Source organism: Cyclopterus lumpus, chromosome 22, assembly GCF_009769545.1.
Source record: "Cyclopterus lumpus isolate fCycLum1 chromosome 22, fCycLum1.pri, whole genome shotgun sequence".
In the NCBI taxonomy this organism is placed as follows: domain Eukaryota; kingdom Metazoa; phylum Chordata; class Actinopteri; order Perciformes; family Cyclopteridae; genus Cyclopterus; species Cyclopterus lumpus.
In genome coordinates, this window is record NC_046987.1 from 18,602,681 (window position 1) to 18,615,212 (window position 12,532).

The 12,532-nt window shown below is 40.1% G+C and overlaps 1 non-coding gene and 2 gene segments (V, D, J or C); 2 read left to right on the forward strand and 1 right to left on the reverse strand.

The window, feature by feature from the left end:
- Positions 1-8,074, reverse strand: part of LOC117751141 — a 37,346-nt gene extending 29,272 nt beyond the window's left edge. The window contains 2 exon segments of the V gene segment in view: positions 7,512-7,824; positions 7,943-8,074. Of these exon segments, the coding sequence occupies positions 7,512-7,824; positions 7,943-7,994 (365 nt within the window).
- LOC117751139 overlaps positions 1-10,024 on the forward strand; it is a 37,372-nt gene extending 27,348 nt beyond the window's left edge. The window contains 2 exon segments of the V gene segment in view: positions 8,682-8,719; positions 9,548-10,024. Coding sequence covers positions 8,682-8,719; positions 9,548-9,867 — 358 coding nt within the window.
- Positions 10,025-11,300: 1,276 nt separating this feature from the next.
- Positions 11,301-11,382, forward strand: trnal-uaa. The gene has a single exon. It is a non-coding gene; the product is annotated as a tRNA-Leu (tRNA).
- The last annotated feature ends 1,150 nt before the right edge of the window (positions 11,383-12,532 follow it).

The following is a 12,532-nucleotide window of genomic DNA, read 5'->3' on the forward strand; positions in this document are numbered from 1 at the left end:
ATCAGATATCTGTGTGTCTGATCACAAAGCAATTTTTTTCAGTGTGGTTTCATCCCAACTTCCCACAACTCACAGTACACCTGCTCGTTGCCGGGTTTTTAACTCCATGTCTGCTTGCACACTTTCAGAGTGTTTTACTGCTGCTTCTTTAACTGCTTTTAATCCACATTCTGATACTGAGGAGCTGGTCTCTCTTTTTAATCACACCTGTCAGACTGTCCTGGACTCTGTTGCCCCCTACAAGGTCAACAAGTTAAACAGAACACCACAGCCCTGGATAAATGAATCCACCAAAGGACTTAAGAGAGACTGTAGGAGAAGGAAAGAAAATGGAAAGAAAACTGCCCTCCACATATTTTATGATATTTGGAAAGAGGCAATGAATAACTATCAAAAGGCAGTTAAAGAATCAAGAACCTCCTTCTTCTCCAATTTAATTCTAAACAATCATTCAAACCCCAGAGTCTTATTCAAGGTCATAGACAAGGTCATAAACCCCTCCCCCTGTCATTTTATTGATGCCTCACAAGAGATGTGTGAGAAGTTTTTACATTATTTTAATCACAAGGTAAATTAAATAAGACAACAAATTACCCCCCAACCCACGTTTTACATGCCAGTAGGAACATTCAAAACTCTTTTAGTCATTTTCAACCTGTTTCATTGCCCTTTTTATCCCAACTTATATCACACATGAACTCAGCCACATGCTGCCTTGATTTTATTCCTACTGAATTTCTCAAAGAGGTTATTGGCACTGTAGGTCCCAGTGTTTTATTAATTATAAATAGCTCCTTAGCAAGTGGTGCTTTCCCATCGATCTTTTAAACATGCAATCGTAAATAAAAAGTTATTACAAGTTAAAGTTACTCTATATACTTCTGGATCTATAATAACTATACTGTTTTGTTTTTCTAGTCTAGCAAAATGGCTACGACTGAAATTTGTGTTGCATCATGACAATGAATGATGCTTGAATCCTCGACCTCTTTTAAACAGATTATATTGTTTTATATGTAAAGTAAAGTCACAATCTACAAGGTAAGAAGTCCAGTCCTATCGAGCTGTTGATTAAATACTAAAAAAAAGTGAAAATTTCACAATAAAATGTCGTGGACCAGAGAAGTTTAAGTGGATCAAATATGTATAAATAGGCCAGACATTACTATTCCTGGTAATGAATAGTTTTTTTTAAACATTTTAAAGTCTAAGATGGTGTTTTAAACCTATAATACATTGATTAAGTGTTGCAGTGTGTGCTTGGTGAGGTTACTGTCAGCTCTGTGTTCACTGCTCCGTGTCAGAGTCTCTTCCTCTTCAGCAGCAGCCGTCTGACTGAAGGAGGTTTTTGTACGACTACAAATCAGCGTGTGAACACAACACCGAAGTGGTAACTCTGACAGTAATAAACCGCTGCGTCTTCACTCTGAACTCCACTGACGGTCAAAGTGAAGTCAGAGCTGCTTCCACCGCCACTAAACCGAGCTGGTGTTCCTGATAGAAGTGTGCTCACATATTTGATGAGGAGCTGTGGAGGCTGTCCAGCTTTCTGTTGATACCAGATCATACCCTGATCTCCATCACTATATTTGTAAACAGGTTTACTACTCTTACAGGTGAGGGTGACGGTGGATCCTGGAGCAGATGTCACTGCTGGAGGCTGAGTCACAGTCACCTGACCGCTGCATCCTGCAGACAGAGAACATTCATCATTTATCATTCATCATTCATCATTTATCATTCATCATCAGCATAAACGAGAGCAGAGGCAGCGCGTCGTGTCTGAAGTGTTGCTGAGCGAATGAACCTGTGAAGCAGCAGCAGGCCAGCGTCCAGACGAGGAGGGCGATCAGAGTCATGGTGGTCGTGGTTCCTGCTGGGTTGACTGACAGGTCCGAGTCCTGCAGGGTTTGAACTCACAGGACTATAAACCTTCTCAGTTCTCTGGAGGATCAGCTGACGATGCAAAGCCTCCTCATATGGAAATGATGTCTCTGCTCTGGACGGACTGAAAGCAACAGGGACTCAAACCCAGGAGCAATATGTTGTTTTAACTCCATCTATCTTAATGGAATATAGAACATGTTCATATAGAAGAGCAGATGAGGATTTAAGGATACCTTTGTGCTCTCTGTGGTTGGTATCATGTGTGTGTTTGTCTGCCTTTCATTTACTGACAGGGTTTACTGTGGATTTATAACATATTTAAATTCTGCTCGATATGAGTTTGTTAATTATCATTATTAAAAGGGATCATGTTCATTTAAAACACGTATCAACTGATGTAAAACTGTGAAAGATTGACTTTGTTACAATGAGACTGTGATTGTTTCTCTGTCAGGTTTAGAAAAGTAGAGAGAAATTAAATAATGATGTTCATTTATATGATCATTTCAATCCACATCATTTAAGAAAACTTGTTAGATTGAAGAAAGTATATCTTGTTATGTATTGTTGTAAACAACAGAGAGTTTTTCAGTGGATAGATGCTGGTTCACAGAGCAGGAGGTTTTTGTACGGCCTCTTAATGAGTTTCTATCACTGTGGTACACTTTTGGTGGAGGAACCAAACTCATCGTTGACTGTAAGTACCTGAGATTTCTATTTTTTAACAACATATAGGAAATATAACTTAATTTAAGACTGAGATCAAGATCTGTGATTGTTGTTTATAATTATTTATTATTTTATTAAGCTGATCTCACAAACTGAGAAGAAAATTGATAGAAATCTAATAGAAATGAAGTCTTGCTTAATATTAAATTTGAAGAGAGGTCAAATTTATTATCTATTTTCTGTTACATTACATTTTTTATAAAAACTTGTCCCTCCATGCTTACATTTTTTTATAAGTAACATTTGTAAAAGTAAAACTTTTAGTATTTATTTTGGTCATTTAATTGGAAAGTATCACATAACTTGTTGATTTAAAATATTTGCGGCATTTACAGATATGATTTTATCAGTAAATGCCGCTTATCTTTGTGTTCACGGTTCATTCATTTTACAAGTCGTGAAAAGGAAGTGAAAGAGACAGATGACGAAGGTTTTACTGGATGAACACGAGTGTTTAAACTGTCAGTTGAATCAGAAGAAATCACCCATTATGAAACTCACATGAAGATGTGATCAATAATCGTTATCGGTAAACCTTTTAAGTTGCATTTACAGTGCAATAGAAACACAAGTTATTACGTTTTATTTGATCAAATATGAGAAATTAACAGGATGCACATTCCCATCTTTCCCCCCCCCCTCCTCCAGTGGGAGTGCTGCGGCCCACCCTGACCGTCCTCCCCCCCTCCGGAGAGGAGCTGCAGCAGGGCAGCGCCACACTGGTGTGTCTGGCCAGCGGGGGCTTCCCCTCCACCTGGAGTCTGGGCTGGAAGGTGGGGGGCAGCTGCAGCTCCTCGTTGGGGTCACGCAGCCTGGAGGTCCTGGGGATGGACGGCCGCTACAGCTGGAGCAGCACCCTCAGCCTCCCTGCAGACCAGTGGAGGAAGGCGGGCCCAGTGAGCTGCGAGGCCAGTCTGAATGGACAGAGCCCTGTCACTCAAACCCTGGACCCTGGCCGCTGCTCAGAGTAGAGCTTCAGCGACACTTTCCTGTGTGGAAATGACGCTGCTTCTAGGAGAGAGATCTGGATGAAGCTCCAGAGCTCCTGTTTCACTGCTCTCTGATCAGCGTTTTGCTTTCTAATACTAATCTTCTGCATATTCTTCTTCATGTTCATTACTATTCAAAATAAACTGAATTAAAGATTTGTTTTCACTCCATGATGAACATTTAACTATAAATAAAAATGTGAATTGTAATGATTCAGTGTCTTTGTGTTTATTTTATTATATATTCTCAATTTGAAAGTGAATAAGAGATTGTTGTATTTTTATTAAAGAGTAATACAAATATTTGTTGGACTGATGTTATAGAGGGTTTTCTGCAGCCATTAGAGCTACAGTTAAGCATTTACAAATATATATATAACAAAATATATATGAATATTTACATATATATTAATATAAATATATATATATTCATATCTATAAATACATATTTATATATAATTATATATTTATGTATATATATAAATAAATAGATATATCAGAGGCAATGTTCCAATAAGAATCTAACATGCAGATTACTCATAAAGAGATTGATTTAAGTGTATTTAGTGTATAAAGAAGAGCTTCTGTATACGTTTCAGTTTCCTTGTGGTTCTGCTTGAGGACTCTTGTGTTCACTGGACCAGTCATCTTCATCACAGTCTCTCCACCGACTCTCTCTGCACCTGCAGCCGGACCGTTTTCACTTCCATCAACCCTGAAGGAGGTTTTTGTACGGCTCTCCATCACTGTGTGAGCACTCCACCTCCGTGGTCGCCCAGGCAGGAGTAATCTCCAGCATCTTCAACCTGAACACCACTGATGGTTAAAGTGTAGTGAGAACCAGATCTACTGCCACTGAACCGAGACGGGGTTCCAGAGGAGAGAGTCGACACTCTGTACATGAGAGGTTCGGGAGCCTGTCCAGGTTTCTGAAGGTACCAACTGAGATCATTATTAATATCTGAACTCCCTGTGGCGCTGATGGTCACAGTCCCTCCAAGACTGACAGACTTGGATTTGTCGGTCTGAGTCAGAAAACTGTTGGCAGAAGTCTCTGAAATCAGAAATTAAATGTGAGCCGTGAGAATAAATGTTGGATATCTCAACAACACGGAGCATCAGTTTAAATCATAATAGTAAGAATCAAATAAAGACAGAAAAAAATAAACAGACCCAAAGATAAAACGAGCAGGTGTACACATGAAATACTCCTATAAAGTCAGATATATGCGTCTTCAAAATCTCTCACCCTGACACAGAAAACCCAACATGACCTGCAGAGTGACCAACAACTTCATCCTGATGCAGTTGTCAAGCGTGAGCGCGTGAAAACAATTCAGACGTTCTGCGACGCGAGAACTTAAAACTGCGAGGAAAGCAGCGATGCATTAAAATTCATGCAAAAAAATAATATTCATGCAAAAAAAACAACAAAAAAAGAACACGCGGCTGTCCTCGTGAAACTGAAGAGAGAAAAAAGCAGAGGTGAAATGGAGCGACAGTTCATCACGTCGGTTTCACAACAGAGAGGAAATATTTCCTCAAAGACAAAGCTGACTGTCAGAAATAACATCTGCATTTCATTCGTATTACAAAGTGTACTTCAGCTTTGGTGTAAAAAGAGGAATGAATGTCTTCTGCATTCATTTGAGATCCTTTTTTACATTTTTTTTTAATAGTGACTTTGCGCATAATTGAACATCTGGAGCTGTAAAGGGGAACAAAACGTGAATGAAAATCAGGGTTTCACTTCCCCTTTGACTCGGGGTCTGTGAGGCGGTGCTTTGGGTGACTCTGCTCGTGTTCAGGTGAGCAGCGGTGCGTGTCAACAGGTTGTTGTAGGACTCTGCATCCCCGGTGTGCACAGGCCCTCGTATGCTCCCACACAGTAGTGGTCCACTGCATCCTCAGACTGGACTTCAGCTACTTGTTGTGTAAAACTGCAGTTTTTGGGAGGCTGTTCAGGTGCCTGCAGGTATACTGAGATCATCACCAACACCTGGACTGGCTGTACAGCTCAAGAGAAACCCCTCTCTCTCCCACACCAGCAGGCTGCGATGCAGGAGACTGAGTCACTACATGGAGATAAAACATTTCCACCGTTTGTGATACTTTATGTAAAACGTGTGTTGCTCCGTGTGTGTAAAAGTTGGTTAGTGCAGTAGCTTTAGGGTCAAATAAATCAAATCAATGCCTCCGACTGACGGGAGACTGTCGGCAGACAGCAGGGGAACCAGCAACATCTTCATTATGGATGTGTTTGTGTGAGTGGTGAGACGGTAACGACCCTCTGGATGCAACCCTCCATCTGATCAACACTGCCATCTTGTGAGTTTAAGCTAAATAACTTGTTAAAGTGGCACATTTAGTTGCTTGAGTAACACTGTGAGGGGCAGAGGCCATGATGTCAAACCACCAATTCAATACAAGTCATGCATTCAAACACTGACTGAAGTAAAAGTGTAGAAAGTATCAACAAAAGCAGAATGTTATATTATTATCATGAATGTAACTACTCTATCCTTATATCTATCAGATATCTGTGTGTCTGATCACAAAGCAATTTTTTTCAGTGTGGTTTCATCCCAACTTCCCACAACTCACAGTACACCTGCTCGTTGCCGGGTTTTTAACTCCATGTCTGCTTGCACACTTTCAGAGTGTTTTACTGCTGCTTCTTTAACTGCTTTTAATCCACATTCTGATACTGAGGAGCTGGTCTCTCTTTTTAATCACACCTGTCAGACTGTCCTGGACTCTGTTGCCCCCTACAAGGTCAACAAGTTAAACAGAACACCACAGCCCTGGATAAATGAATCCACCAAAGGACTTAAGAGAGACTGTAGGAGAAGGAAAGAAAATGGAAAGAAAACTGCCCTCCACATATTTTATGATATTTGGAAAGAGGCAATGAATAACTATCAAAAGGCAGTTAAAGAATCAAGAACCTCCTTCTTCTCCAATTTAATTCTAAACAATCATTCAAACCCCAGAGTCTTATTCAAGGTCATAGACAAGGTCATAAACCCCTCCCCCTGTCATTTTATTGATGCCTCACAAGAGATGTGTGAGAAGTTTTTACATTATTTTAATCACAAGGTAAATTAAATAAGACAACAAATTACCCCCCAACCCACGTTTTACATGCCAGTAGGAACATTCAAAACTCTTTTAGTCATTTTCAACCTGTTTCATTGCCCTTTTTATCCCAACTTATATCACACATGAACTCAGCCACATGCTGCCTTGATTTTATTCCTACTGAATTTCTCAAAGAGGTTATTGGCACTGTAGGTCCCAGTGTTTTATTAATTATAAATAGCTCCTTAGCAAGTGGTGCTTTCCCATCGATCTTTTAAACATGCAATCGTAAATAAAAAGTTATTACAAGTTAAAGTTACTCTATATACTTCTGGATCTATAATAACTATACTGTTTTGTTTTTCTAGTCTAGCAAAATGGCTACGACTGAAATTTGTGTTGCATCATGACAATGAATGATGCTTGAATCCTCGACCTCTTTTAAACAGATTATATTGTTTTATATGTAAAGTAAAGTCACAATCTACAAGGTAAGAAGTCCAGTCCTATCGAGCTGTTGATTAAATACTAAAAAAAAGTGAACATTTCACAATAAAATGTCGTGGACCAGATAAGTTTAAGTGGATAAAATATGTATAAATAGGCCAGACATTACTATTCCTGGTAATGAATAGTTTTTTAAAACATTTTAAAGTCTAAGATGGTGTTTTAAACCTATAATACATTGATTAAGTGTTGCAGTGTGTGCTTGGTGAGGTTACTGTCAGCTCTGTGTTCACTGCTCCGTGTCAGAGTCTCTTCCTCTTCAGCAGCAGCCGTCTGACTGAAGGAGGTTTTTGTACGACTACAAATCAGCGTGTGAACACACCACCGGAGTGGATAGTCTGACAGTAATAAACCGCTGCGTCTTCACTCTGAACTCCACTGACGGTCAAAGTGAAGTCAGAGCTGCTTCCACCGCCACTAAACCGAGCTGGTGTTCCTGATAGAAGTGTGCTCACATATTGGATGAGGAGCTTTGGAGGCTGTCCAGCTTTCTGTTGATACCAGAACATACCCTGATCTCCATCATAATATATGTAAACAGGTTTACTACTCTTACAGGTGAGGGTGACGGTGGATCCTGGAGCAGATGTCACTGCTGGAGGCTGAGTCACAGTCACCTGACCGCTGCATCCTGCAGACAGAGAACATTCATAATTTATCATTCATCATTCATCATTTATCATTCATCATCAGCATAAACGAGAGCAGAGGCAGCGCGTCGTGTCTGAAGTGTTGCTGAGCGAATGAACCTGTGAAGCAGCAGCAGGCCAGCGTCCAGACGAGGAGGGCGATCAGAGTCATGGTGGTCGTGGTTCCTGCTGGGTTGACTGACAGGTCCGAGTCCTGCAGGGTTTGAACTCACAGGACTATAAACCTTCTCAGTTCTCTGGAGGATCAGCTGACGATGCAAAGCCTCCTCATATGGAAATGATGTCTCTGCTCTAGACGGACTGAAAGCAACAGGGACTCAAACCCAGGAGCAATATGTTGTTTTAACTCCATCTATCTTAATGGAATATAGAACATGTTCATATAGAAGAGCAGATGAGGATTTAAGGATACCTTTGTGCTCTCTGTGGTTGGTATCATGTGTGTGTTTGTCTGCCTTTCATTTACTGACAGGGTTTACTGTGGATTTATAACATATTTAAATTCTGCTCGATATGAGTTTGTTAATTATCATTATTAAAAGGGATCATGTTCATTTAAAACACGTATCAACTGATGTAAAACGGTGAAAGATTGACTTTGTTACAATGAGACTGTGATTGTTTCTCTGTCAGGTTTAGAAAAGTAGAGAGAAATTAAATAATGATGTTCATTTATATGATCATTTCAATCCACATCATTTAAGAAAACTTGTTAGATTGAAGAAAGTATATCTTGTTATGTATTGTTGTAAACAACAGAGAGTTTTTCAGTGGATAGATGCTGGTTCACAGAGCAGGAGGTTTTTGTACGGCCTCTTAATGAGTTTCTATCACTGTGGTACACTTTTGGTGGAGGAACCAAACTCATCGTTGACTGTAAGTATAACAGATTTATAATTTCTACAACATTAATTATTATACTAACCTTTGCATTAGAATGTAATGAAACAAAGTTATGTTGGATAATTTATATGTTTTGGGATATTTTTTTGCCAACTACAAAGCTTGGCCAATATCACATTTTAGATTAATTGTGCAGAGATTAATATAATTTTAGTATTATACATAATATTGTCGTGACATATGCGCAGAACCATTAAAAAAAACTACTTTATTTATGTTTGCCAAAGTTTAGTAGAAATATTGTCTATCTTTCAACATTCAGAAAAGAGCATGTTTATCTTTTTATTTGTATTTGTATCGTTCAAACAGCCGTTAGATATAACATTTAACGTGGACGCCTTTAAAACAAATTAGTTTAGTTTATGCAGTTTGCGTTGGCGGTTCGTGGTGAAAAAGGAAGTGAAACAGATGTCACATCTTCTTCCACTAGAAAACCATCGAAGGATGAATTATGTTCTATCATACATAATATTAACGATATATATGAACATGTCATGTCATATTAATTTATTCAACTTCTCCATTACATTAACATCTAAGTCATGTTTATACGTTTCTTTAATTCTTAGTGATTATTGATCCGTGGCCACAGTATAGATTCAATCCACTTTTACCATTTAGTTTCTATGTTAAACCCTCATTCCTTCCCTTGTCTCCTCTCCTCTGTGTGATCTCCTCATGCACACCTCTAACCCAAATGACCTTTAACCTCTGTCGGGTATCAGAGCCGTCTCGTGTCCAGCTGTGTCTCCCAGAGTGGACGTTAATCTGCTCCTTGTGTGTCTCTGCTCCCCCTTCCAGCTGGCCCCATGGTCCAGCCCTCGGTCTCTCTGCTTCCCCCCTCCTCGGAGCAGCTCTCCGGGGGCTCGGCCACGCTGGCCTGCCTGCTGTCCGGCTACTCTCCTCAGGGGGCCGTGGTGAGCTGGGAGGTGGACGGCACGGAGGTGACAGAGGGGGTCCTGAGCAGCTCCGAGGAGGAGGAGAGCGGACGCCACAGCAGCAGCAGCACCCTGAACCTGAGCCGGCAGCGCTGGATGGAAGGAGAGCTGTACTCCTGCAAGGTCCTCCATCATGGCCACAGCGAGACCCGGTCCCTCCACAGGAGCCAGTGTAAGGGCTAGAGGAGCTGGCTGAAGCCCAGGACGGGGAGCTCTGTGTGGGGGGGAGAGAGCAGCAGGAACCCACCTGCTGCTGCTCTGATCAATATGAGTTTGAGTGATTGTAATCTAAAGATGATTGATGTTGTTTCTAATAAAAGGTTTCACTGATGAATAGCAAGATGAAGTGTTTGGTCTTTTATCGCATCAAGAAGAGTTCAAAAATAAATGGCTTAAATGATACTAATGAAAAGCTTTGGATTCATCATATACATGTCAATATTGCTCCGGTGAAAACTTGTAATCAGAGTGATATTCCATACAGGTAAAGAAAAGTAAAAAATGCATTCTCATGTCATGATTTAAAAAAACTTTAATTACGTTTTAGTAAGGGAGGAATCATGTTTCAAACATGTGATGGTGCAACACAAAAAACTATAGATCAGTATTTGTTATTAAGTTAAAATAAATCTCACCGTGGCACAGAAAACCTTAATAAAACTGTGAGAAGCAGTGATGCATTAAAAAATAATGCAAAAACACATGTGAAAGAAGGCAACCACACAGCTGTGCTTGTGGAACTGAAAAGGAGAGATGAGGTGGAGTGAGTGGAGGCTCCATCTGCCTGAGGCCGGATTAAGAACATGAAGGCACTGTTGACTCTGTTCATCATCTCTCTGAGTGTCTCTCTGCTCATGAATACATGCAGAGCGCCCTCTGCTGGCTGTCCAGGTCCACTGGCTGTCAAGGGAGAGAGAGGAGAAAGAGGAAAGAAAATCCCGACCCCGGCAGGTTTGAGGTTTATGACGTTTAGAATAAAAGTGACTTGTGCAATTAACTGTTATGTTAGTATCAAATACAACGTCCCTGCTTTACTTATGACGTTGACTTAAAAGCCACTAAAGAATGAGGCCATGTGATCGGATCTGGCCGAGGTTCATCATGACACAAGTTTTCAAAAAAAGAAAATGTACTAAACTGATGGCTGGGAGATAATCTGTACGAATGAGTTTGGTTTTCTATTTTTTTGGGAGTTTTTCCTGATCCGATATGAGGTCAAAGGTCAGCGATGTTGTATGTGTACAGATTGTAAAGCCCTCTGAGGCAAAATGTATCATTTGTGATTTTGGGCTATACCAAATAAATGAATTGAACGTGTTGCTTCACATGAAAGACAATACTCTCTTTGTAATGCCTCCACTCTTTCAGAGATTAAACTGTGTCCTCCTGCAGCCCGTGGAGGTCCATCATCCACTGGGGGATTCCCAGTTACCACCAGTTAGACCATCATCAGCCTCCATACTGTACATGTAGTGACAACACCAGAGTTATTGCTCATCCTCTGGTCTGTGTGGTTAGCGGCGTGACGTCATACATTTACTCAGATCGACCTTTACCTGTGACGCTGAAAATACTTCTTTTTTTTTTCAACGTATCGTCAGATGACACATTTCTGTACCAGGATGGCCGAGTGGTTAAGGCGTTGGACTTAAGATCCAATGGACGTAGTCCTCGTGGGTTCGAACCCCACTCCTGGTAAAAAAAAGAAGAGGTTTTAATCTAATTATAAATTGTGGAAAAAGTGACTATATCTTGTAAGGTTTCATCGACTTATGTTCATTCGTATAAACTACTTACTATTCTCATGTTGAGCTCACATGTTTAAGCACATAAATGACACCTCGGATGTAAAGCTTACGTTATTCTAACAGATACATGATATCTATATAGATTTTGCAGGCTCCTTTGCGACGCGCTAATGAGCTAATTAAGCGTGCACACCTGCAGGTGATTAGCAAAAGCCACGGAGGTTCAGGAACGGAGAGGTGAAACACCACGAAACTGACACAACTAAGCTACCCACTGCCATCAGGTAAATGACATTCCATTCGCAATAATGATGTTGGGCTTAATATTGACGGCACATTTCACTCAATATTTTTAATGCATCATCTGGCCCAAGTGTGTAAATAAAATCGTAGTCCAACGAACAACGTCAATGCATTCCTCCCGTGTAACTGACACAAGAACACAGCAACACAGCCTTTTAATTGCGATTACCATATAAACAATTAAAATAAATACATTCTGAATATATATATATATATATATATATATATATATATATAGTGTGTGTGTGTGTAGGCCTTTTATCACATTCATCACGCACTTTATTACATTTGGGAGGTGTTGACTAACATTTCTGTCTTCACAGAATCCTGCTCGTCTTTATGGTGACATTAAGAGGGATCTGGTGCCATCTGGTGGCGAACAGGTAGAACCAGAGTGCACACAGCACAAGTATGATTTTAGGGAAACATTGATATGCAGCATATATTAAAGTCCCTAATGGGGTATGGTCTTATTGTTACGTATTGATTAATATTTAATATTAACATAATGTATTCGGTTTTGCTGCCATGCTCTTGCTCATATTGTTGAAGACCAGTAGGATTTAATCATTTCCCTCAGTTTTGCAAGCTTGAATCCAGTGTGCGAATACTATTGACTTTTTCCTTAAATTAAATGTCTTATCTTGTATCTGATCTAAATATTTTAAAGTGTGCCCAGCTACATTCCTACTCCGTTGACACTCATGTCAGATGTAAAACCGTATAGTGAGTTATGTTCAAATGAAGCACTGAAGCAGGTGAGCTATAAAAAAAATTTAAAAAACTCAAACAACATT